This window comes from Vulpes lagopus, chromosome 12 (assembly GCF_018345385.1).
Source record: "Vulpes lagopus strain Blue_001 chromosome 12, ASM1834538v1, whole genome shotgun sequence".
Classification (NCBI taxonomy): domain Eukaryota; kingdom Metazoa; phylum Chordata; class Mammalia; order Carnivora; family Canidae; genus Vulpes; species Vulpes lagopus.
Genome location: NC_054835.1, coordinates 68,034,733 through 68,062,629, shown reverse-complemented (window position 1 = coordinate 68,062,629; position 27,897 = coordinate 68,034,733). Strand labels below are relative to the sequence as shown.

General features: G+C 38.3%; 1 protein-coding gene across 3 annotated transcripts in view; it reads left to right on the top strand.

Moving 5' to 3' along the window:
- Nucleotides 1-27,897, top strand: part of SCFD2 (sec1 family domain containing 2) — a 421,592-nt gene that overhangs the window by 6,115 nt on the left and 387,580 nt on the right. For all 3 annotated transcript variants that reach the window (XM_041724100.1, XM_041724101.1, XM_041724102.1), the window contains exon 2: nt 15,392-15,560. In XM_041724100.1, coding sequence (XP_041580034.1) covers nt 15,392-15,560 — 169 coding nt within the window. The remainder of the gene's footprint in view (nt 1-15,391; nt 15,561-27,897) is intronic.

Here is a 27,897-nt window from a genome sequence, read left to right as displayed (position 1 = left end):
TTAAGTACAAGTAAAAATAATAACATCTCAGAACTCTTAGAGGACTAAAAAGCACCGGAGGAGTTTATGCTTGCTGAATTTTTGAGTGTGCGGCATATACTGTTTCTACTTCTACTTTCTTAGGCCCCAAATATGACATTGTTTCATAATTAATCAAGGTCACATAGTGTTGTGCCCCTCCTCCACCCCTCTGATTTCGGCTGGGCAGACTTTAACGTCCCTGCCCTCCAGCATCATGGTAACAGCTCTTGTAAGTCTTAGGCATGCTTTCCTTGTATATGACTCTTGAAAATATAAGCCATCAGAAAACTTTCATATCTTCCTATCACCAAATTACCCAGCCTTTGTACATCTGTACCACATATTTTCCTTTCCTTCCTTTGTATTAAAGAAGAGATGTACTGTCCCTGCTACTATCAAATGCCAACTTCTTCACTTTTGCAGACAAGGTCCTCTCCCTTTTCACTTGTCTCATAGATTTACTTTTGTCACATACCCTCTCTTGTTTCTAGATCTTCATTGGAAAAAATCTTTTTTACTGGATTTTCCTGGTCAGCATACAAACAGAATGTAACATCTCCTCTCTTAACACCTCATGCTCCTCCAACTTGTTCTTTTTTTTTTTTTTTTTTTTGCTCCATTTTACAACAAACTTGAAAGAGTTGTCCATACTTGCTCTCTGTACAGCAGTTTCCTCTTTCAGGATCACGAATGGCCTCCATGTTGCCAAATGCCAGTTATCAGGATTCACTTTACTCAATCTCAAAGCAGCATTTGATACAGCAGAGTAGAGGATGCAAATAATTAAAAATAATAATAAAAAATATTAAAAGATGCACAAAAGATACACAGATAAATCCAGTTTCTTGTGTAACCCCATCAGAATGTAAATCTGACATGTCATTTGCTTGCTCACAGTCCTCCCACAGCCTTCCATCGTACCTACTGTCAAATCCAAATTCCTTACCATTGTTTTCAAGGCAATATATGACCTGCCTATGTGTACCTTTCCTACCTCATCTTCCACTAATCTCCCCTCACACGTTATTTTCCCACCACACTGGCCACCTCACCAAATATGTCCCAGCCTCAGAGTCTTTGGTGTTCTGCAGCTCAGCTTGGAACGTTCTTCCTTCAGGTATCTACATGGCTTTCTTGTTCACTTCCTTTAAATCTGTGCTCAGATTTTTGCTTCTCAGACAAGCCTTCCGGGACCTCCTTTAGCTACTCTCTAACCCTCATTGGGAGTCGTTTGTTCCTGGGGTCCTAGTAGTTTATAAGTTGAAGTCTTTTAATGGATACCTTTTGAATAATCACTCAAACTATATTCCAGATGAGCAGATTAATGATTCATTTGTGTCACAGTTGTTTCAACATAGTGCCATGTTAGTAATATTCAGGGCTGATTTGGTACATAGCTGTGTTGTAAAACCTACTTTTTAATCATTAAAATTCTTCTGTACTAATGAGTAAAAGGAAATTACTTATTGGGCCCACAAGCCACTGAATACTGTTGCTTAGTGGAGAAGAGGAGAGTGCTGGTGTGGACACAGCTGGTCCTCCAGAGTTGCTAAAGGTACTGAGGCAGCGAGGGAGGTTGTGATGATTGTGGAGATGTGGCATTTGTTCTCTCCTCCAAGGTGGTAGGGAGGTAGGTGTGTTGGTGGCTTATTATTGTCTTGGGTGCTCTCTGTCTTTGGTCTAGACTCTGGTGACCAGGAACATACCTGATCAAAAAAAAAAAAAAAAAACTCACTGTTTTTTCTGATATGTCTTGAATATAACAAGCATAAGGAGCTGTGAGTCATAACAGTAAGTTTGATGGAGAAATTGTTATAAGAGTTTGGTGTGGAGTCTTACGACAAACTATGACTTAGATTAGTGCATTGTTTAGCCAGTGATACTGCAGCATACAAAAGATTGCACCAACAATTTCTAAAAATTAAAAGCTGATTTGAAAATTATTGGAAAGACTCGAATGGTTTGAATTTCAATTTAAATTATTTGACAGCAGTTTTAATATAGAGATCAAAGGGAAATACATTTTTTAGATTTTGATTTAGGTGTTCATTTCCGTAAACATATATTAACTTTTACTATTAGTTGTTAAGTATTTTGGAAAACATCCTTGATATTTACCACTAGAAGGTTTGTAGGCTTATATGTCTTCTAGATGTAAAATTAGCACTACCAAAAATAACCTCCAATAATTCGTAGATATCCAACATTCTTAATATCCTGCTTATAGTACAGGCAAGTTTCTTTCTCATCTTTTTGTCATTATCTTTGCTGAAAGTAACATTAATTTGTCTAATAAGTTGGTTTATTATTTTCAGTAAATATTTATTGAAGGCCTACTGTGTGCCAAGCATTGATACAGGTTTAGGGAAACAGTGATGAACAAGATAGGCTATTTCCTTGCTCTCCTGAAACAGTTGATAAGTTCTCAACACCTAAAAATATAAGAAGTTTGTTGTAATTATGTGAGAAGTAAATAGTCGCTGATGTCTGTTTGCAGTGATATTGGTTTACGTGTCCCAACCACTCAGAAGCTTGTGTCTCTGCAGAGTGCATCAGGCATGTTTGCACAGGAGATTTAAGTACAACATTCTTTTTTTTTTTTTTTAGATTTTACTTATTTACTCATGAGAGACACAGGCAGAGAGAGAAGTAGGCTCCATGCAGGGAGCCCAATGTGGGACTTGATACCGGGACTCCAGGATTACGTCCTGGGCCAAAGGCAGGCACTAAATCGTTGAGCCACCCAGGGATCCCCTAAGTACAACATTCTATGGACTGTTCTGGCTGCTGATTTGTTTCAGGGGAGAATTAAAAAGGTAGATGTGATTTATTAATCTTTCAAAGGTTTGAGTCTGGTTTCCTTTCCATTCTTTTTTGGCTCTTAGGATTGACTAGAATGCTTCAAGTTCAAAATCAAAAGATAGGGGGATGTCTGGGTGGGTCAATGATTGAGCGTCTGCCTTCAGCTCAGTGCGCGATCCTGGAGTCCTGGGATCGAGTTCTGCATTGGTCTCCCCATAGGGAGCCTGGTTCTTCTTCTGCCTATATCTCTGCCTCTCTCTGTGTCTCTCATGAATAAATATATAAAAATTTAAAAAATTCAAAAGATAGAAGGTGGCAGTAACTCTGGGAATTTAATTTCCTCCCCTGGTTCCATTCTGAATTTTAGTTTCATGTAAACTTTTAAGTGAAATCCATTCAATTAAAGATTAACTTTCAGTGCAAAGGGTAATTCGTATTCCTGAGATTATGATACACTGATGCATTTATATTTGCTTTAAGGTATGTATATGATTTGTTAAAGTACTGAAATTCGAGACTATTAATAGCTAATATATGAGAGCATATTACTTTTCTTAGCCATCAACATATCTAAGCTTTTTTAATTTTCAAAATTGTTCTGTGAGGTAGTATGATTATCCCCATTTTACAGATGAGGAAACAGAGAAATTGAGGAATTAAGTAACTTGCCCAAAATCATGCAGCTAGTAAATGGTAGTCAGGATTTGAATGTTGGCAGCTTACTCCAAAGACTATGTTCATGACCCATCTCATATATGTTACTATAGAAAAATGTTTGAGAAGCCTTGTCCTGGACAGTATAGATGCTGCTGCTAGGTTGTCCAGAAGCTAGCAGCTTTAAAGACTAAACACAGTTGTTGGGCCCTGGTGCTGCTCTAATGTTCAGAAAAGTGACTTATTCTTCCCTCAATCTGATTTTCCACCCCCAAAAAGTTATCAACTAATATCTTCATCTTAGTGTTCAGTGGATACTGTTTAAAATAAACGTAAGTGTGAGAAATGATTGAGAAGCGTTTCAAGGCTCTGATTAGATGGCTAGTGTTAGATCCAGACTAGTATATTTTCAAGTCCTGGCTTAATTACTTAGTTGCTGTTTGATCTTCATTGAACCTTTTTTGTTTTTAATATTTTATTTATTCATAAGACACAAGGAGAGAGAGGCAGAGACATAGGCAGGGGGAGAAGCAGGCTCCCTCTGGGGAGCCTGATGAGGGATTTGATCCTGGGGTCCCAGGATCACGACCTGAGCCAAAGGCAGACGCTCATGCACTGAGCCACTCAAAGGTAGATGCCTTTGCATTGAGCCTTTTGAGGGTTTTCTCATTTGTGAACAGGGTTAGATAATGACCTTAAATTACTGTTGGAAGGATACAAAATCATTCATTCATTCATTGAATATATAACTAATACAGTGGGTAAGATTAAAGAGTGACAGGGTTTCCATTTTAGTTGGGGAAGGCCTTTCTGAGGATGTGACATTTTAGCAGAGATGGAAAGAAGAGAGGAAGCAGGCCATAAAGCTGTCTTGGTGTAGAACATACAGTCCGAGCGGCAGGTGCAAAGGATTTGAGGTGGGAATATGTTTGACAGGTTCGAGGAACAGTAGGAGGCTGGTGTGGGTCCCTTCAGCTTGCCTTGGGAGGAGATGAAGTTGCAGAGATAGGCAGAGGCCATGTACCATAGGGCAAAGTAAGGACTATATAAAAGCCAAAGTATGATCAGAACCTTGGGGAGTTCTGAGCTGTGATGTTACATGATCAGACTTCTGTTACATGGAATCCTACATGGAAGGAGGCAGAGGATTGAGGTAGATCCTCAATGTATGGTAGCTGCAACTACTATCTAGGTTGGGTAACAAGCATGACTGGTTAGTTACAAAGTCTTAGCTCTGCCTCTTTCTAGTCATAAGTCCTTGAGCCTCTGTCTGACATATAGGTCTCAGTCTTGTGATCTATAAAATCAAGATACCCAACAGGCGTGTTGCGAAGATAATATAAGTTAACACAGCTAGCTCGTAAAACAGTGCCTGGTATATAGTGGGCACCGGAAAATAAATGTTTCTTAATTAATCAATGGTATGCATTTGAAATTACTTAAGTTTTATTACTTCAAATATGTTTCTAAGATTAAGAGCGTACATACGAGAGTGATTTGCCGTACACATAACCTAGAAGAATCCTTTTACCTGACCCCTTACCTGCCACTAAACGAAATGAGAGTTGGTTAGAATTAACCATTTGTCAGGAACTCTGTTCTGTCATACTTGAGAAAAAAAATAAGAAGCAGCAGAATAAGTGAGATTCCTCTTAACTGGTCCTGCAAGATAGCTCCATGTTTTGGTTACCTGGGGAAGGTGTGAAGAATGATGCAGATGATACCTATAATCGATAAATGTTTATTGAGCAACTTTCACGTGCAGGTTCTGTGCTAGGTGATAGTGACATAAAGCTTCCCTACTCACGTCCTGGGGACGGGAAGCCTTGGCTTAGCTGAAGCTGATTAAAAATGTAGACTCTCAGGCCTCTTTGCAGACTTGAAATCAGAACCTGTACTTTAACAACATCTCTAGGTGATTTAAATGAATAATAAAGTTTGAGAAGCGCTGATGTAAAGAGCAATCAAGGCTCTTGTCCATGAGGAACTCAGAGTTAAATGAAGCACAAAGTTCAGCAAATTAGAGTATGAATGATAAATGCCTTCATAGGGTTTAGGTACAAAATTCTCCTTTGAGGGGTGGCCGTTACTAGACCAGTGGTTCTCAACCCGGTTTCACATTTGCACCACTCCAGAAAGCCTGGTTCTTAAAAATGGGTCTGGGCAGAGACTAGTATCAGCATTCTTTTAAAAGGTCCCCACATGTGCAAAAATGTAAAAAGGAGCATAGGTTGTTCTGGGAATTCCTTTTAGATCATTTTTTAAAATTAGGGTTTAAGGTGCATAAAGGTTGGGATGAAATAGGGATTGGCAAGGGATGAGGAAGGGTGATGGAGATAATGAGGAAGGAAGTTGGGACCATGTTTCAAAAGCCTTAAATTTCATGCTCAGTGAGGAGTCATAACAAATTTTTAGGCAGGCAAACTTCATGCACACATTTCCTGTTGAATGAGTTCTCTGGTGGGTAATGTGGTGGATAGATTTATTGATTCCAAAGTGGGAACTGAGAGATGAGTCAGACTCTGATGGGCTGGGTTTGTTGCTGTTGTTTTACTTGCTTCCCCCCCCCCCCGCAGTCTAGTTTATTAAAGCATAATTTACATATAGTAACATTTATCATTTTTAGCACAAAATTTTGTCAAACAACATATAGTTGTGACACCAAAACCCATAATCAAGACATTGTGGAGATCAATCAGAAGGCTATTATAATATCTAGGTGGGAAATGATGTGAGTTTAAAACTTTTGATGCAAGCTGGAACAGCCACTCTGGAAAATGGTATGGAAGTTCCTCAAGAAGTTAAAAATAGAACTACCTTATGACCCAGTAATCACACTACTAGGTATTTACCACAATGGTACAAATGTAGTGATCTGAAGGGGCACCTGCACCCCAGTGCTCATAGCAACAGTGTTCACAATAGCCAAACTGTGGAAAGAGCCCAGATGTCCATCGAGAGATGAATGGATAAAGAAAATGTGGTAGATATATACAATGGAATATTACTCAGCCATCAGAAAGGATGAATACTTCGCATTTACATGGACATGGGTGGAACTGGAGGATATTATACTGAGTGAAGAATGCTGATTGTATTTTGATAGGAATTGCATTAAATTTGTGGATTGCTTTGGGTAGTACAGGTACTTTACCAATAATTGTTCTTCCAATCCATAAACATGAAATGTTTTTCCATTTCTTTGTGTCTTCTTCAGTTTCCTTTGCAAGTGTTCTGTAGTTTTCAGAGTATAGATCTTTTACCTCTTTGATTAGTTTTACAACTAGATATCTTATGATTTTTGGTAGAATTGTAAATGGGATTGATTTCTTGACTTCTCTTTCTGCTGCTTCATTATTAGTGTATACGAATGCAGCAGGCTTCTGTACATTGATTTTGTATCCCACAGCTTCACCGAATTAGCAAAATTAGCAATTTTTTTGGTGAAGTCTTTTGGGTTTTCTACAGCGTGTCATATCATTTGCAGATAGTGAAGTTTGACTTCTTTCTTGGTGATTTGGATGCATTTTATTTCTTTTTGTTATCTGATTGATGAAGCTAGGACTTCCAGTACTGTGTTAAGTACTAATGAGAGTGGACATCCCTGTCTTATTCCTGATTGTAGAGAAAAAGCTCTCGGTTTTTCCCCATTGAGGATAATATTAGTATGGGTCTTTTTTATATGGCCTTTATGATGTTGAGGTATGTGCCCTCTATTCCTACTTTGTTGAGGGATTTGAATGGATGCTGTATTTTGTCAAATGCTTTTTCTGTGTCTATTGAGAGGATCATATGGTTCTTGTCCTTTCTTTTATTAACGTGGTGCATCACATTGATTGATTTGTAAATTTTGAACCACTCCTGCAACCCAGGAATAAATCCCACTTGATTGTGGTGAATATAATTCTTTTAATGTATTGTTGGATTCCATTTGTTACTTTGTTGAGTATTTTTGCATCCATGTTCATCAAGGATATTGGCTTGTAATTGTCTTGTTTAGTAGGGTCTTTGTCTGGTTTTGAAATCAAGGTAATGCTGGCCTCATAGAATGAGTTTGGAAGTTTTCCTTCCATTTCTATTTTTTGGAACTGTTTGAGAAGAATAGGTATTAACTTTTCTTTAAATGTCTGATAGAATTCCCCTGGGAAGCCATCTGGGCTGGACTTTTGTTTGTTGGGAAATTTTTGATTACTGATTCAATTTTTTTGCTGGTTATGGGTAATGTTCAAATTTTCTATTTCTTCCTGTTTCAGTTTTGGCAATTTGTAAGTTTCTAAGAATTTTCCTATTTTTTTCAGATGCCCAGATTATTTGTTGGCATATAATTTTTCATAATATTCTCCAGTAATTGTTTGTATTTCTGTGGTGCTGGTTGTGATCTCTCCTCTTTCATTCATGACTTTATTTGTTTAGGTCCTTTCTCTTTTATTTTTGATAAGTCTGGGGAAGGGTTAATACGTTTTATTAATTCTTTCAAAGAATCAGCTCTTAGTTTCATTGAGCTGTTCTATTGTTTTTTGCTTGTTTCTATATCATTTCTTTCTCTCTTTCTTTTTTTTTCTTTTAAAGATTTTGTTTATTTATTCATGATAGAGAGAGAGAGAGAGAGAGAGAGAGAGAGAGAGGCAGAGACATAGGCAGAGGGAGAGGCAGGTTCCATGCTAGGAGCCCTATGTGGGACTCAATCCTGGGACTGCAGGACCCTGCCCTGGGCCAAAGGTAGGCGCTAAACTGCTGAGCCACCCAGGGATCCCCTATATCATTTATTTCTGCTGTAATCTTTATTATTTCTCTTCTTATGGTGGTGTTTGCCTTTATTTGTTGTTCCTTTTTTATCCCTTCTTGTGTAAGATTAGGCTGTGTATTTGAGACTTTTCTTGATTCTTGAGATAGGCCTGTATTACTATACACTTCCTTCTTAGGACTGCCTTTGCTGCATCCCAAAGGTTTTGGGCTGTCATGTTTTCATTTTCATTTGCTTCTATGTATTTTTTTTTTAAATTTCTTCTTTAATTTCCTGGTTAACCCATTCATTCTTCAGTAGGATATTCTTTAACTCCATCTATTTGTGGTCTTTCCAATTTTTTTTTTCGTGGTTGACATCAAGTTTCATAGTGTTGTGGTCTAAGAGTACGTGTGGTATAATCTCAATCTTTTTGTACTTGTTGAGGCCTGATTTGTGACCCAGAATCATCAACTCCGATCAACTCTGAGTATGTGATCTACTCTGCAGATTGTTCCATGTATACTCGAAAAGAATGTATGTTCTGGTGCTTTAGAATGAAATGTTCTGTGTATATCTGTTAGATCCATTTGGTTCAGTGTGTCATTCAAAGCCATTATTTCCTTGTTGATCTTCTGCTTAGATGATCTGTCTGTTGCTGTAAGTGAAGTGCTAAAGTCCCCTACTATTGTTGTATTATTACCAAATATATATTTATATATTTGAGGTATAGATTAGTTCTTGTTGGGTAGACTCTATAATTATGATATAGTGTCCTTTTTCATCTCTTGTAACAGTCTTTGGTTTAAAATCTGGTTTTTCTGGTATAACTATGGCTACTCTTTCTTTTGATGTATGTTAGCATGATAGATGATTCTCCATCTTCTAACTTTCAATCTACAGGTGTGTTTAGGTCTAAAATGAGCCTCTTGTAGGCAGCATATTGATGGGTCTTTTTTTTTTTTAATCCATTCTGATACCCTATGTCTTTAGATTGGAGCATTTAGTCCATTTACATTCAGAGTGATTATTAATAGATCTGAATTTAGTGCCATTGTCACCTGTAAAGTTGATGATTCTGGTGTTCTTTGTTCCTTTTTCTGGTCTTTGTCGCTTTTGTTTTTTCTTTCCCATTCAAAGAGATATTTTTTACAGGGCTAGTTTAGTGGTCATGAACGCCTTTAGTTTTTGTCTGGGAAACTCTTTATTTTTCCTTCTATTCTGAATGATAGCCTTGCTGGATAGAGTATTCTTGGTTGCACATTTTTCCCATTCAGCACATTGAATATATCATGTCACTGCCTTCTGGCCTGCCAAGTTCTGTGGAAAGAACTGCTGTTAACCTGATTCATATTCCCTTGTAGGTCAAGGACATTTTTCCCTTGCTGTTTTCAGGATTTTTCTTTGTGTATTTTGTAAGTTTTAATAAGATATATCTTGGTGTTGGCTGGCCTTTGTTGATTCTTATGGGAGTTCTCTTTTGCCTCTTGGATTTTCATGTCTATTTCCTTCCCCAAATTAGGGAAGTTTTCAGCTATAATTTGCTCAAATTAACCTTCTACCCCCTTTCCCTTGCTTCTTCTTCTGGGACTCTTATGATATGAATGTTATTATGCTTTATGGAGTCACTGAGTTCCCTAAGTCTACATTCGTGAAGCAATACTTTTTCCTTTCCCTCTTGTTTTCAGCTTCATTGTATTTCATAATTTTATCTTCTATAATACTGATTTGTTCCTCTACTTCGTACATCCATGTTGTCATTATATCTAGTCAGTTTTGTATCTTGGTTATAGCATTTCTTGTTTCAGCCTGCCTAGTTTTTAATTTTTTAAAATCTCTACAGTAAGGGATTCTCTAGTGTCTTTTATGTTTTTTTTCAAGCCCAGCTAGCATCCTTGTGATTGTTGTTTTAAAATCTGTTTTTAATTATATATGTTTTGATTAGATCCCTGGCCATGACCTCTTCTTGTTCTTTCTTTTGGGGTGAAGTCCTGCATCTTATCACTTTCTCTGGGTCAGTGTGAAAGTGTGTGTGTGTGTGTGTCTGTGTGTGTGTGTTAGGAAATCCTGTTATAGTTCCTGTTCCTGAGAGTAATGGCTATATTAAGAGGAGGTCCTTCACTGTCCAGGGCTTGGTGCTTCAGGAAACTTTTTTTTTTTTTAATTTTATTTATTTATTCGTGAGACACACAGAGAGAGGGAGAGAGAGGCAGAGACACAGGCAGAGGGAGAAGCAGGCTCCATGCAGGGAACCCGTCAAGGGACTCGATCCCGGGTCTCCAGGATCATGCCCTGGGCCGAAGGTAGGCGCCAAATCGCTGAGCCACCCAGGGATCCCCAGGAAGTGTTTCAAATGTATACTCTGCTGTTGTGTTTTGATTGCCTTTACCCTCAGGTCAGTCCTCTGAAGAGTTTCTCCTTGCCTGCAGTGGGGAGTGTTTGGACCTTGTCCTGTGTGTGGCATTTTAACCAGGTGTGCTTTGATCTGTTTGTTAAAATAAGCCTGATCCTATTTCTACTAGAGCTCAAGCTCTAGCACCCTGTCATCAGTGGACTTGGTTTGTGCAGGGGGTTTATGCTGGCCTTCTGGGGATGGGCATGCTCCGCTGGTTCTCAGGCTGACTTGCCCTAGTAAAGATGCACCTGCAGAGCGCAGGAGGTGTGGGACCTGGTGTCAGTGGCTCCAGCCTCCACTGGGCACACTGTGTTGCTCACTGAGGTCTGTCAGTGCTGATGGGGGTGGAGGAGATGCACAACTCTCTCCCCGAGCAGGGAGTTCACGCCCACCGTTATTCAAGAAGCCCTCACAAGAGAGCAAATATCTCCCCTCTTATGCCCTTGGCTTCTGTCAGTTACCTGACTTTATCCTACCTGTGTCTGGGCTATCTGTCTGCTAGGCAGCACTCCTGTGTTTTATTTCAGGCATGTTGCTGGATTTCCAAACTCCAAATTTTAGAGACCCACGCTGTGTGGCCCTGGGCTGATCTTCTGAGGAAAGGTCTTGCCATGCTGCGGGTAGTGCTGGTTTGTCCCAGGAAAAGCAGTCACATGATCACACAGGGGCTCAGAGTTTATGGTAAAGTGCAGCAAAAAGCCTGCACTAAGCTTTGCTGTCTTCAGGAAGTGTTTCTGATTCTATGCTACTAAACGGGGCAGGTGTTTGGCACCCGCCAGCTCTTTTTTCCCCTGAGAAGTCATGCTACCTCTCCCAAATGGCTCCAAGAAGGGAAACATTCTCTTTCAGTGCGACCCAGGGGATCCTCAAAGCACATTGTCTGCTCCCACGTGGCCTCTGCCCTCCTTCCCCATGGGAGCACCGTGATGCCCACCAGCCTCCACTTGGCAGTGGCTCCGACTGCTTAAACTTCAGACTTTGAGCTCCACTGCTTGTAAAAACTTGTAATAATCGGTTGCTCTAGTTTTCTCAGTCAGTGGTTTTGGGGAAGTATTTCTTCTGTGCAATCTCCTGCACAATGCTTTCTATTTCTCTCTCTTGCTCTTGCTCTCTCTTCACTTCATGATCAAGGATCCCTCCTCTCCATAGCACCCATGAGTCTTCTCTCCGGAATCACATCTCTGTAACTCGTATCTTCTACATTGTGACTTTTCTCCCTCCAGTCCTGCAGTTTGTTCTCTCAGCATTCTGATCAATTTCTTGGGTGTTTGAATGATTTGGGTCCCCTACTGCTCTGCCATCTTAACTCCTATCCTTTTTTCCTATATATATATATATATATATATACATATATATATATAATATTTTAGTTCCAGTATACTTACTATATGATATTGAGGGCTCCAAGATTCTTGCTGCTCATGTTATTCTATGTCAGTAGGGGCAAGTGAAGATTTTACCTGCCTTATGATAATACTAGCATATACGTTCACATATAAGCCACAAAGTAATGGAGGATTGGTGTTTTTCTCATGCTGTTAACAAGTTTAGCTCTTGAAGTAATTGACTTAGGATTTCAAATCTTGAGGTTCAAAGATATTTAAGTGTCATTTGGACCAACTCTGAGTTTTAGCTTGGTAAAACAGCACCACGTTTAATGAATTTATGTCAGATCACATGATGAACTAGTGGAGGACAGGACCACTAGGACCCATGTCTCCAGTTTCTTTTTCCTATACCCCTCTTGGAAAAGATGACATTGGGAAATAAACCATTCTCTGGCCATACTAGACCACATTGCTGTTGGCCAAAATAACTGAGTTCTGGTTGACTCCCACTCTTAAATCTCCAAATATTTTAAAATTTCTGTAATAAAGGAAAAATTAAGCTCTCTGAAAATTTGACTGTGATACAAATTTCAGCATTTTATTCATTTCATAAAATAATCTGAAGTTATGAAATTGAGAGACCCAGAATTCTTAGTCTATGTTTGAGTCATATAAATGGCACTAATTAATTTAAAAATGAATATTAAACCTTTTACCCTTAAAAAAAAAAACCCTCTAAAGCCAGAGATAGGAGAAACTGTATTCAGAAGAGCAAGACACTTAGTTGAAAGCCCATACCTGCTTTATCTGTCATTATCAAACATGTTAACTATACATACCCTTTTGATTAAATCTAAGAAGTTGAATAATTGTGTTCATGAAAATTTAGCATTTTGTTAATTCTTTGATACAGTAATAGAAACAGTTCCTGATGGAATGTTAAATTATTTTTCCAGTTAGGTAAGTCTCATATACTCCTTCTAGAAGATATTGGGAGAAAATGAAGTTTTTGTAGAGTTTATATCAACCAAAATATCCTACTATCCAAAGATAACCCTTATTAAAATGTTGGGATATTTGTGTGTGTGTGTGTGTGTGTGTGTGTGTAACATTTTTTATTCCTATTACAATAGGAATGTTTGTTCATCATAGAGAGTTTAGAGGCTATAAATAATTAGAAGAAAATGAAAACCACAATTTGAGAACTGCTTCAATAAATATACCATAATGAGAAAAAAATTATTTCTCTACCTTTGAATATTTAGGTTATTAGTACATAATATTTTAAGCATATGAAGAATACTTTGAATATGTAGAAATAGTTCTCAGGTTTTAAACCTGATAAGAAAAGATAAGTATGCTGCATTTTGACTTCTAATATTTGGAGAGTTTCAGGATTGGAATAATCAACAATTTGCAGAGGGTTTAATGAACTTAAGAAGGACCCCTGAGTTTGGCACAGGGGGAGGAGTGAGAAGCAGCCAGACTATAGGGGCTGAAGAAGTTAGGGAAGAATGGTAGCACATATAGACCACTTGTGTGTACCATGTGTCAACAAATAGCAGTCGAAAAATGTGAATAGCTTGGAGCAGGGTTCTGATTTTAGGTACCAAGTTCAAAGAAACATTATTTTGGTGATGAGTGGATATTTATGAAAATTTTTAGTGAGTGATGAGAGAACTGATGGAGAAATAAATTCATGATGCTATGAGGTAATCCTAGTATCTCCATTCCAGGCTTAGTTTAAAGATATAGTTCACTTAGGGACTTCTGACCCGCATTTGGATCCTAGGACACTTATAGTCACCAGGCTTTCATTCAGCAAGTATTTAAAGAGCTGCTCGTTAAGTCTGAGTGCCGAGGAGACAACCGTAAACCTTAGACAGCAGAACTAAGATGTGGTTCCTTCCAGGCCTAATAAATAAATCTTCTACTGGTGGTATGAGAACTCTTTCCTCTTTACCATTAGAAGTCATCTTGGGTCTATCTTAAGTCACTTTCATGGGCCCTGATTTTGTTGTTGTTGTTGTTGTTGTTAATAGTGTGGTTTTGGTGATTTCTGCCTTTTGAGTTTGAATTCTTGCTCTGTACTTACAAGTTATGTAATCCTGAGTAAGTTACTTAAACTGAATCTTCTACTCTGTAAATAAGCATAATAATACCTATTTAGAGCTGTGAGAATTACGTGGATAATAAATGTACAGTATGAACCTTAATACCTGGTTTCAATAAAATGTTGGTTATTGTGGTGGTGGTGGTGGTGGTGGTGACAAGGATTCCTTGGGTGCCTGATTTGGTGCTTTCTACTTAGTTCTGTCCAGTTGATGTGATATGGCAAAAACGAGAGATAGACATCAGGAAACAAAAGGTTGATTGATTTGGAGTGGATGGGATCAGAACAAGATGCACCAAGTCCCATCCATTGTTGGAAAGAGGTCTCCAAGCGAGTGATGGTTTCTGGAAAGATAACATGGTTTCATGGAAAAAATATTACACTGTCACTAGTCTTGAATTTCAGTTCGAGGTCCTAAGTCATTTGTTATTAAAAGAGTTAATACATGTGAAGTACCTAGAACAGTGCCTGTTATGCAGAAAGTACTCCGTTAATGTTTCTGTTGTTACAAACTGTTATTCATTCATTCATTTGTTCGTTCGTTCATTCATTCATTCATTTATTTTTCCCATAATCTAACAAATATTTAGTGAGAGCCTACTAGCTGCCAAGCTGCCTACTAGATGTGCTGAGTACAGGGTGAATTAAATGAACAGTTGCTATTTTGAAGATAAGATTCTAGCAGAGGGGAGATCTGCTATTCTTGGTCAGGTCTCTAAGCCCTTCTGGGTCTTAATGTCTTCATCAGTAAAATAAAGTTTGGCTGTAAAATATTACAATAGGATCATCTGATGACACTATTTTCCTGACTGAATATATGCTAATTACCTATTTATATATTAAAATTTATTGATGCCTACCATGTATAGGTACTGTGCTAGGTGATAGGAATATAGTACTAACCAGAGCAGACACTGCATATGCCTTCATGGAGCATTAAGTTCAATGCACAAGGTACAGACTGGTTGACTAGGTAATCGTGAGCTTGATTAGTGTTAAAGAGAGAAAAATGTGGGGATCCCTGGGTTACTCGGGTGGCTCAGTGGTTTAGTACTGCCTTCAGCCCAGGGCATGATCCTGGAGACCCTGGATCGAGTCCCACGTCGGGCTCCCTGCATGGAGCCTGCTTCTCCCTCTGCCTGTGTCTCTGCTTCTCTCTCTCTCTCTCTCTCTCTCTCTGTCTCTCATGAATAAATAAAAGAGGGAAAAATGCTTGGCTTGTGTTACAGATTTATGTAACAGAAACAATATATATATACATATATTACTTTTGATAGAAGGGCCATTATAAAACATTAATCTGTATTTTTTCCCTCCCATTTTGTGAATTTATATTTTCTTGTCTGCTTAAACAGGAGCAGCTGGGCATCATGGAGACAACTTGGTAGAGAAGATTATTTCAGTGCTTCCCCAGCTTCCAGGCCACACCAACGATGTGATGGTTAACATGGTGGAACTTACGGCACTCCAGAATGAGGAGAAAAATCAGAGTATGATTGCACCAGGCTGTCTTGCGCAATCCAAGTAAGATATACAGCTTTTTTCTTTTTTCTCTCTCATCCTTTTCCCTCTTCCCTTTCCTTTTTCTCTGAGGCCAACTGTTACTGTAAGGAAGGAAATGTTGAAGAGTTGGTGTGGTTGAGAAATTCACAGTGGACAACATTTAGAAAAGAAGCATCTTTCCCTGCTAACTTTGAAATAACTATATCCATTAAACAACAATAAGCCAAAAAAGTATGGAGGTGTCATTTATAGAAGTGTCATTTTGATGTAACATAAGTTTGTTTTGAGAATTGGTTAAGTGAGTCAATTTATATGTCTCCATCCCACACATGGTTTCACATGGAATCGAGTCCAGGCTTACTCAATTTCTTTTTCCCAGTGGGCTTTTTCACATGATTAAATAATTGCCCACAAAGCTATGAAACAGTGCCATGTTTCTACATGTAAACAATATGCTCTGGGACATCAATGAGAGAAGTTTTTATTTCTGCGTGTATGTTTCACATGCTTAGAGAAGTCAGTAAAAGAAGATGATATACTTTATGTTTATGCAGAGTTTCAACAATAGAACATTTCTCCAGAGACATGACAATAAGCTAATAATAGTTACCTCCTCTACTTTGTCCTTCATCAATAATTCTTTTTTTTTTTTTTAAGATTTTATTTATTTATTCATGAGAGATACAGAGAGAGAGGGGGAGAGAGAGAGAGAGAGACAGAGACAGAGACACAGACAGAGGGAGAAACAGGCCCCATGCAGGGAGCCCAATGTGGGACTTGATCCCAGGACTCTGGGATCATGCCACGGGCTGAAGGCAGGCGCCAAACCGTTGAGCCACCCAGGGATCCCCCTTTCATCAATAATTCTTATGAGAAAAAAAAAGTATTAGAAGGTGAAAAAGTATCTATTTCCCTTATCTCTCTGTTGTTAGTTTTTAAACAAAACAGGACTTTGTGTATTATACTTCCAAATCTAACTGGTAACAGATATATTTGGAATTTCCTATCATATCTGGAATTGATTTTCAGCTCTTAAAGTTTTCAGCTCTTTTTTTTTTTAAAGGTAGTTTATACCATTTATTGAGTGCCTGGAGTGTATGGGCCAGCGTGGGATGAAAATGGGAAGTTCTATACCTTGTCTTTTCTGTATACGTATGCACACAATAAAAACATAGGCCATGAGCACACTTTAGTAGCACATATACTAAAACATAGTCCTGTGGGCTTGTAGCTATACAAATTTGAAAGTTAATTGTGACTAGAAACATTTTTAGCTGTTCAGAGGGCCATTCAAAAGTTACTTATCAAGGATTTACCATGAGTCTTCTCTGGAGTAAGTGATATGAAGGACATAGGAAAATATCAAGTATCATTTCTGCCTTCAGCAACGACTTTTCTTGTTTGGGCAGTGCTTTGTACACACTGTTCAATGAAAAAAACAACAGAAATTACATGAACTCAAGACTCAAGTATCTGTCACAGATTATAAATCCTACAAAGTATCAGATCAACAAGGTCTCTGTAGATCAATGTAGTCCTTGTGGAAGTGTTGATGCTTTACTTGATTATGTCTTGAAGAGAAAGAGAAGGCCTAACATGAACATAGGTATGGAAACAAGAATGGTCAGGGCCTGATATGATGGGGTGTGAGGAAGAAAGACAGCCTCGCTGAACCACCAGTGCTATCATCACATTTCTTAGAACTTAACCACATGCCAAGCGTACTTCCAGGTACTTTATATTTGGGAAGTCATTTAAATTTTCTGATAACCTAATGTGGCAGGTGTAGTGTTTCCCCCACTTACCAGTAAGGAAACTGAGCCAAAGAGACTTTAAGTAGCATGGTTAGCAGGAGGTAGAGCTAGGACTTGAGCCCAGAACGTTAGGCTGCAGAGCTACATTCTTGATTTCTGTGCTATATATGCAAAGGCCAGATAGGAGGTAGGCTCATGAGTAGATTTAAAGAGACAGAGACAAAGAATGAAGTTACTTGATGATTTAATTTTGAGAGTCCTATTCATTCAACATAGCAGTTACATTGACAACATCAATCAATTTTGGCCAATTTCAGCAAAAAGGAACTTATTAAAGGAATTGGATAGCTAACACAATCAAGGGAAGAAATTTTTTCTCTTTCTCTCTCTCTCTCTCTCTCTTTTTTTTTTTTTTTTTTTTTTAGTAAGCACTCCGAATCAGATTTCTGGAACACAGTTCCAGGGGTATAAAAATTAGGAATATGTTGATATCAGAAAGGCTGAATTTTGATGGTTTTCTGTCATGAGTCATTCTGTTTATACTTCAGATTCCAAGGGAAAATGTGAGATTGGCCTCTCTTGGGCCTCGTGCCCACCCTCTACCCAATGGGGAGTGGGAGCAGTTCCTACTGATTGAGAATTGTGCCAAGATTGTATGGGATGGTGGAGATGTCTACTCCTTAAAGGAAAACAGAAACATTTATCAAAAGAAGGTGGGGAAGGGCTGCTGGACAGGCAGATGCCCTTTAATAATAATAGGAGACACTTGTATAGGACTTACCTTGTAACAGGCATTGTTTTGATCATATTATACATGGTGGCTTATTTAATTTCACCTCTCTGTGAGGTGGGTTCTAGTACCATCCCCTTTTATAGAAGAGGAAGGAGATTGACATGCCTATTGTGCCACACACACACACACAAGTGAACCCCATCAGTCTGGCTCTAATGTCAGTGCTTACCATTACTCTGTGCTGTCTCCTCAGAAGCCTAAGATAATTACCAAAAAACCAAGTGAGCACCCCAGAGAAGTTTGCAAGAAGAGAGAAGTGTTGAATCCAGCATTAATGAGCAGGGAGGAAGAAAATTCTAACAAGTGTAGAAAGACAAATGTAAAGAATCTCTTAGAATCTACAAGTTATATTGCGATGATGACTAATTTATTTAACCTTGACTTTTCAGCACTCATTCTACCATAAGCTTAGTCCAAGGCTTGAACCAAACCAACCTTAGAATCTCATTTCCCTTGCCATTGGTAACTTTAGAAATGAGAAGGTGACAAGAAAGTCTTTTTAGGGCTCCTTGATCAGGTTTCTTTGCTTCTGAAGAGACTCAAGAAAGAGACATGCTTTCCCCTCTTCCTCATCCTCCTCCCCAACGTGCAGGACTCTGATGTAGGTCTTGAAACTGCCGAGGCAGTCTGCTTACAACCTGAAGTTGAAGCTGACACATGGAAGGTGGCATGGCCACAGGTGCCACAGAGGAGAGCAATGATGGGATACTGTGTCTAGGCCTCATATTATGTAGGAGAGAACAGTTCCTTATTGTTTAAGCCAAATGAAGTCTCTGTTTTCTATTACTTGCAACCAAAGACATCCTAACTTATATATTTTTTGTACCTCATTATTTCATATATAAAACGAGGGCATTTGCCTAAATGACTTCTAAGGCTCTTGTTTTTTTTTTTAATATTTATTTATTTATTCATGAGAGAGAGAGAGAGAGAGAGAGAGAGAGAGAGAGAGGCAGAAACACAGGCAGAGGGAGAAGCAGGCTCCATGCCAGGAGCCCGACGTGGGACTCGATCCCGGGACTCCAGGATCGCGCCCTGGGCCAAAAGCAGGTGCTAAACCGCTGAGCCACCCAGGGATCCCCTCTTGGTTTTTAAAATAAAAATTCTTCCTGAGTCCTTGCTGTAACTCAGCTCTGCTTCTGAGTATCTACAACTAAATTCATTCATATATATATCATATATATATATATACGTATATAATATATATACATATATATGCATATATTATACACACACACACACACACACACACACACACACCCCAGACTTTATTTTCATCAGGTGCCTTTTTCTTTCATTTAACTGTGAGTGAGTATTGTCATGGAATATGAGCTTTGAGAGCCATCCAGGTGTGAGGGTGTGGTCATAAATGTCAAAGGCAGTGATGAGTTCTAGAAGGATCTGAATAAAGAAGAAAACTCTCATGAGAGCAAGTTTGGTGACACAGTAGGACTAGGAATCAGATTGCAGAAGGTAAAGAGATAAGTGGTGAAAAAGTGACAAGCAAATAAAGGTTTCAAGCAATAAAGAGAAAAATTAGGAAGTTTCTTTATAATTGCTTATAATGCTGAGAGAATTGTGCTAATCAATTTCTCTGGAAAAGAGGAATTGAAATAGATTACAGCTTTTGTAGTATAAACTGTACTTCCATCAGGGTAATAACCACTACTACCTCCTACACCACTCCTAAACTTCTCAGGGAAAGGAGTGTAAGAATAAAAAAGTTAGTACTAAAATGAAAACAGATGGGTCCTTGGCACTAAACAATGTGCCTGCTGGGATAATCTTTAGAAAGCAAGTCTCTAACTATGATATAATCTTTGATAACCAAAATTTACTGCTAATAGAATTTTTACAAAAGACTGTTTATAATCCTAGCAATTAAAGTTACTGCCCATGCAAATGAGAAATTGATAACTTAAATGCATCATAACTTGGCTTTCCAGTCCTTGTCCATTGGCCCCTGGATTACCTGGAATCTTTTGTTCAAGAAGGAGGCAGAACCTTTACTGTTCTTATGTTTCCTTCTGTTGAAGTGGGTTTCTATTCTCTGCCCCAGCTCCACTCTCCCTGACCACTCTTTTAGTTCCTCAAGTATCCTGCACCTAATGCCCCAGCTGCATTTGCTACATCTGGCTTGCTGCCCCTTGGCTCTGGCTTAACTCAGCACCCACTTTGCTGTTAGTTCTGCTTGGTCCAGTGACCACCTCTCCCAAAGATGCCCATAGGCTTCAGGTGTTTCTTCCGTGTTAGCACTTCCTATTTCCTTTCCCTATTTTACTGTTCTACTCCTTAGCACTTTCTAATAGACTTATTTATGTTGTCATATTTTTGCGTCTTCCTTTCATAGAGGGCTATAGAGAAAACTTCCTGCTAGAAAGTTCCCTCAGAGGAAGGAGATTTGTCTGTTTTATTCACTGTGATGTCCTAGAACAATACTCAGTACTCAATGAGTTTTTGTTGTGAAGTGATAAGGGCAGGATCTGTGTGTGGAGTGAGGCTGCTGAATTAAGAGACGGTGAAGCCAAACCCATGGATAGGAGAGATTAGTTTGCAGATGTCTAGATTCTAATTATCGAATATGTGAAATACTCTCACCATATTAGCAAAACACAGCAAAATTGACGCAGCAATTCTACTTGTAGGACTTCATTTATAGATGTATTTTGCCCATATGTAGAATGATGTATTACATTTTGCCCATATGTAGAATGATGTATTACATTAGTGTATTACATCACTAATTTGTAATTATAAATTGAAATAATTGCACTATCAGTTCAGTAAATTGTGTTACATGTGTGATGCAATAATATTCAGCTATTGAAATAGGATGAAGAAGCTGTTTATATACTGATAAGCAGTGAGCTCAATGACATATTTCAGATGAAAAAAGGGAGGTATAATGTGCCTATTTGTACAAAGGATGAAATGTATATTCACATTTGCTTCTGATGCACTGGAAATACATATATATCTGGAAAAAATGTATAAGAAACTAATGATACTGGCTTCCTATGTAGAGGGATGCCGTGGGCTGAGGACACACTGAGAACTTAGTGAAATGAATAAAGACAGAGGAAAGAGGGAGATGTCCTACTACATATACCAGTGTGTATGTGCTTTGAATTTTCAAACCTCTGAATGTATTTCCTATTAAAAATAATTAGAGGGGGATCCCTTGGTGGCTCAGCGGTTTAGCGCCTGCCTTTGGCCCAGGGTATGGGAGCCCCGGGATCAGGTCCCACATTGGGCTCCCTGCTGGGAACCTGCTTCTCCCTCTGCCTGTGTCTCTACCTCTCTTTCTCTGTGTCTCTCATGAATAAATAAGTAAAATCTTAAAAAAATAAAAAAATAAATAGAAATGGGATTTAAATAAAATCACTATTTCCTTCTTAAGCTAAGTTAAGGTGGAATTCTGTGCTCCTAGGAAAGAAGGTAGCTCATATTTTGGAACCTCTGCAATGCTTTTTTCCCTCCACATTATCTTCCCTCTCCAATGAACCATCCTTCCCTTTAAAACTTCTTATTAAATGGCCAAAATCCTGTACTATAATTATTTGCTACATATCTATCTCCCCTACTAGTTTGTAAACTCCTTGAAGGTAGTAACTGTACCTGGAACTCTTAAGAGGTGCTACTAAATTGAATTAAAAAATGAATAAATGATTAAGTCTTAATAATAGATTTGAGACCAAGTTTAAAAATGATTATGCAAATCCATGAAAAGCCTTATCTGCTTCACTTTAGCATTTAAGCTACTGTCTAGCGTTGCTGATTGTTATCTAATCTATCTTATTTCTTTAAGTTTCTTCTTTGTCCTTTTCTCTAAATTTACATCATTGTCTAGGTCAGTGAGAAGGATGGAAGGTAACACTGAGTGCCTGAATTTTGTCAGGCATTATGCTAGGTATTTTAAAATGTGTTATTTCACTTAATTCTCTTAAATAGCAAAACTTCAGCTGAGTAAATTTTAAATATTTTTTTAAAAGAGGGGAGGATCAGAGGGAGAGGTAGTGATAATCTTAAGCAGGCTCCACACCCAGCTTGGAGCCCAATGTGGGGCTTGATCTCACAACCCTGTGAACCAGAGATCATGACCTGAGCTGAAATCAAGAGTCAGACAGTTAACCGATTGAGCCACCCAGGCATCCTTTAAAGAACTGTTGACTTTATTAACGGATTCGTGAATTGAACAGCATCCTGTCTAGCAAGAGGGGAGCTCCAAAGGGCTATAGAAAAGAAGTTTTAAAGATAGAGAGGGAGTGGAAAAAAGGAAATTATTAGCAAAGAATCCATTGTTTCAGGCAAGGTCACCCTCCTAAGGAGAACAGAAGGAGTCCATCAGTAATCTTCCTAGTGCTCAGTAGGAAATTTCCATGTTGACTGTTTAAAGGTTACCTTACTGGGGGCAGGTGTTGGAACTGCAGTTAAGGTTCAATATTAAGTCTTGATTTACTGACTTAGGGCCTTAACCTAAGTGATGCCATTTTGGGCCTGTGGCTTTTCTTTTAACAATTCCAAAAGCAGCTCTACAAGGTGGATGTTATGCTTTCTTTCTTTTTCTTTTTCTTTTTCTTTTTCTTTTTCTTTTTCTTTCTTTTTCTTTTTCTTTTTTCTTTTTTCTTTTTTCTTTTTTCTATAGAGGCTTTGAGAAAGAGGCTTAAGTAACTTGCCCTATGCCAGATTTTCCCTACGTGATTGAATTAGGTCATTTAACAAAATTATTTTTTAATTCCAGGGCACATTTCTTTTCCACTATATCATGACTCTGATCCATGCTTATTTGAATAAATGTACAAATAAACCAGTACAAACCAGTAAATTCAGAAATAGTGGGTATCCTAGTTTATAAAAAGAAACATTTAAGACCAGTTTTCTTGTTAGTTTTTATTTTGGAGGTGGGGATGTCTGTTTCCTAGACCATACAGAAATAAATGAAGTAGATCTTACAGAAAAGAGACAAATGCCACAGTGGTTTCAACCTAAACAATGATGAACTGATTTGTTGTTAACTTTTACAATGTCAGGTAACCTGATAATGATGCATATCAAAGTCACTAACTAGACCCTTAAAGTCAAAAATTGTTTAATCACCCCTTAATAGTCACACATTTTTTTCCTATTTCCTTGGCTTCTAAATACCAATTAAATATTATTATTAGAGTCAACAGTTTCAGAGGGAATAAAGGGTGATTTTTCCTAGCGCAGAGCCAGAGGTACTAGTCTGATTTTAAATTTACCTACAGGTAGCATGACTGAACTTGGGTGTGAGCATTATGTAGGCAATGTTTAATGTTGAGGTTGAGGTAGAGACCTTGCTACTGATACAGGCTATGGACATTTCCTCAGCCTGTACCAAAAAATAAATGATATTAAAAAAGAACAACAATAACAACTTTTGGGGATGCCTTGCTGGCTCAGTTGTAGAACATCCAGCTCTTAATCTCAGTGTTGTGAATTCAAGCCCCACACTGGCCATAGAACCTACTTTAAAAATGCACAAACAGGGGCACCTGGGAGACTCATGATTGAGCGTCTGCCTTTGGCTCAGGGCGTGATCCCCGGGGTCCTGGGATCGAGTCCTGCATCGGGTCCCCTGTAGGGCACCTGCTTCTCCCTCTGCCTGTGTCTCTGCCTCATGAATAAATAAATAAACGCTTGAAAAAAAAGCCACATTTATTAAAAACACATGTACACACACAAACAAAAAAAACCAAGAAGCTGTTCAAGTAAACGTTACCAATTGAGTAGGAGGAAGGCCTGCCTCTTTTCACTGTACCCCTTGCTATATTTAACTTTTTTTGGACTTCTAAAGATCAGCTTGTCTCAGTTACAGGTTTTGAAAAAAGATTTAATGAATAATTTGTGGATGGTGGGGTGAAATAAAGTAGGGTTCATTTCTGAAAATGAAGGGATAAAGGAATCTTTTAAATAGTTAAATAATTTAATGTGCCAGAGATGTTTAAGTTATATTTCCTGATAATTATGTTTAATATTTATTTTTTTAGAATTCTTTTTTAAAATGTATATTAAAAAAAGGTTTGAACGTAGAAATTCATTTTCTATAATTGCTTACATATTGCAACTCTGTCATGGTATTTGTTAGTGAAGGAATAGTGCAGGCAATCCCCAGAGTTTTTTTCATATTGGAAAATTTAAAGTGGCCTGTGGTCTCTATGTTGTGAGAACACTGAACTCTGGGTCATTGTGGCTTTGGGATCCATAATTTAAATGGAAACTATGGTCCCTTTAGAAAATAAAAATTCTCTGAAGTCAGCTAGAACAGAGAAGGAGGAATGGGAAAGACTTATTACACTTGAATGACAAGTTGATGTTTACTGCCAAGCAAGTCAGCAAGTCCCAACATCTAACTCCTCATGAGTTAACCAACCACAGCCTCTATTGGGGTGCTTCTAGATCTTAGGTTATGTAGACTAGAGTATATTCAGTAGCATGGCAGGACTTTCCTACACTCTGGCTACAGCTTCTCCCCTCTAGTGCCTGCTGATATTCCTGCCTACGGGCCCCTTTCCTTTTTTTTCTTTTACTTCTGCCTTCTAATAACCATGTCACCCTGGGATAGTGACTGGTGGTAGGGTGGGTGGAATCAACAGGGTAGGAGCAGTGGCCCTTCCTCTAGGAAGAAGAAAATAAGAGGAATGAGATGGCTTTAGCAATAAAGAAGGCATTTTGGGGGTTCAAGGCAGGAGAGGTCTGATATCCAGGAAGTTCATTTGGGCGAAAATTCAGGAAGCTCATCATAGATTAAAAATATGGAAGCAAACCTTCCAAGCATGTAAATGTATGTTGCAATTTATTCACAATATTTGTTAATTGACTACTGTGTGATAGGCACTTGGTGAAGACAAGATCTCTGACATCATGGAATTTTTTTCTAACATGGGAGACAAGTGGACAAACAAGTAGATATATAGTGTCAGGAATAAATGCTATAAAGCATATAAAGGAAGATAAGGGAATCAAGATTGACTAAGGATTTGGGGTGGTGAGGTGTATGGAGGGGATAGAAAAGGTCTTTCTAAGATGTCTTTTTTTTTGTTAAAAGATTTTATTTATATTTTTTGTGGAATAACTTTTCATTTTTTATTTTATTTATTTATTTTTGTGTATTTTTTTTATTGGAGTTCGATTTGCCAACATATAGCATTAACACCCAGTGCTCATGCCGTCAAGTGAGACTTTATTTATTCATGAGGGACACAGGGAAATTTAATGACAGAGACACAGGCAGAGGGAGAAGCACGTTCCATGCAGGGAGCCTGATGAGGCACTCGATCCCAGGACCCCGGATCACGACCTGAGCTGAAGGCAGATGCTCAGCCCCTGAGCCACCCAGGTGTCCCTCTAAGATGCCTTTCAAACAGAGACTTCAGGGAAGTAAATTATAAGCTTTGTGGATATCTGAGTCTAGAACATTCTATCCTAAGGAAAGGACTAGTTCACAGATAACTTGTGGTGTTAATTTGCTTTCCCCTAATGGCCAATGATGTTGAACATCTTTTCCTGTACTTAGGTTCCATCTGCATATTCTCTTTTTTTTGACAAGTGACCAAGGTACTATATTTTCATCTCTATATTTCTGTAAAGCCTATCATATTACATATAATTAATTCACAGATATAGTTTTTCTTTCCAAGTTTTTATTTCAATTCCAGTTAATTAACATGCAGTATTTTAGTTTCAGGTGTAAAATTTAGTGATTCATCACTTAATATAAATCACCCAGAGGTCATCGCAGTGACTGCCCTCCTTTTTTTTTTTTTTTTTTTTTTAAATTTTTTTATTTATTTATGATAGTCACACAGAGAGAGAGAGAGAGGCAGAGACACAGGCAGAGGGAGAAGCAGGCTCCATGCACTGGGAGCCTGACGTGGGATTCGATCCTGGGTCTCCAGGATCGCGCCCTGGGCCAAAGGCAGGCGCCAAACCGCTGCGCCACCCAGGGATCCCGACTGCCCTCCTTATGACCATTACCTATTTAACCATCCCCCATTCTCCTCTATAGCAACCCTCAGTTTTTTCTCTATAATTAAAAGTCTGTTTTTTGGTTTGTCTCTCTCTTTTTTCATGCCTACATTCATTTGTTTTGTTTCTTATATTCCACATATGAGTAAAATCATATGGTGTTTTGTCTTTCTCTGAATGATTTTGCTTAGCATAATACTCTATAGCTCTGTCCATATCATTACAAATGGTGAGAGTTCATTCTTTTTTGATGGCTGAGTAATATTCCACTGTGTGTGACCATATATGTGTGTGTACACACACACACACACACATATACACCACATTTTCTTTATCCATTCATCAGTCAATGGACAATTGGGCTCCTACCACAATTTGGCTATTGTTGATAATGCTGCTGTGAACATCGGGGTGCATGTATCCCTTTGAATTAGTATTTATGTGATAATATTTGCTGCTGGTTTTTCGTATATGGCCTTTATTATGTTGAGGTATGTTTCCTCTAATCTTACTTTTTAAGGGCTTTTATCATGAGTGGATGTTGTACTTTTTGTCAAATGCATTTTCTATATCTATTGAAAGGATCATATGTTTCTTATCCTTTTATTAACGAGGTGTATCATATTGATTGATTTGTGAATATTGAACTAGCTTTGCAGCTTAGGAGTAAATCCTACCTGGTTGTGGTGAATGATTTTTTCAGTGTATTGTTGGATTCGGTTTGTTAGTATTTTATTGAGAGTTTCTGCATCTATGTTCATCAGGGATATTAGCCTGTAATTCTTTTTTTTTTTTTTTAAGATTTTATTTATTTATTCATGAGAGAGACACACACACACAGAGAGGCAGAGACACAGGCAGAGGGAGAAGCAGGCCCCATGCGGGGAGCCCGATGTGGGACTTGATCCCGGGGCTCCAGGATCATGCCCTGGGCCGAAGGCGGTGCTAAACCACTGAGCCACCAGAGCTGCCCTGTAATTCTTTTTTTTTTTTTTTTTTAGTGGAGTCTTTGGTTTTGGAATCAGAGTAATGCTGGCCTCATAGAATGAGTCAAGAAGCTTTTATTTTTTTTATTTTTTATTTTTTTGGGGGGAGCAATTTGTGAAGAATAGGTATTAACTCTTCCTTTAAATGTACAGTAGAGGGCAGCCCGGGTGGCTCAGTGGTTTAGCACCGCCTTCAGCCCAGGGCATGCGTGATCCTGTAGACTGGGATCAAGTCCTGCGTTGGGCTCCCTGTATGGAACCTGCTGTTCCCTCTGCCTGTGTCTCTGCCTCTCTCTTTCTCTCTCTCTTTTTCCCTCTCTCTGTCTCTCAGAATGAATAAATAAAATCTTAAAAAAAAAATAAATGTACGGTAGAATTCATCTGTAGCCATCTGCCCTTGGACTTTATTTATTGGGAGATTTTTGATTACTGTTTCAATTTCTTTGTTGGTTATTAGTCTGTTCAAGTTTTCTATTTCTTCCTGTTTCAGTTTTGGTAGCTTATATGTTTTTAGGAATTTACCCATTTCTCCAGGTTGTCCAATTTGTTGGTATATAGTTTTTCATAATATTCACTTATAATTGTTTGTATTATTATGGTGTTGGTTGTTATTTCTGCTCCCTCATTTGTGACTTTATATGTTTGGGTCCTTCCTCTCTTCTTCCTGAAAAGTCTGGGGAAGAGTTTATCAATTTTATTAATCTTTTCAGAAAACCAGCTCCTGGTTTCATGCATCTGTTCTATTGTTTTTTTAGGTTCTACTTTATTTATTTCTGCTCTAATCTTTATTATTTCCCTTCTTCTCCTGTCTTTAAGCTTTGTTTCTCATTCTTTTT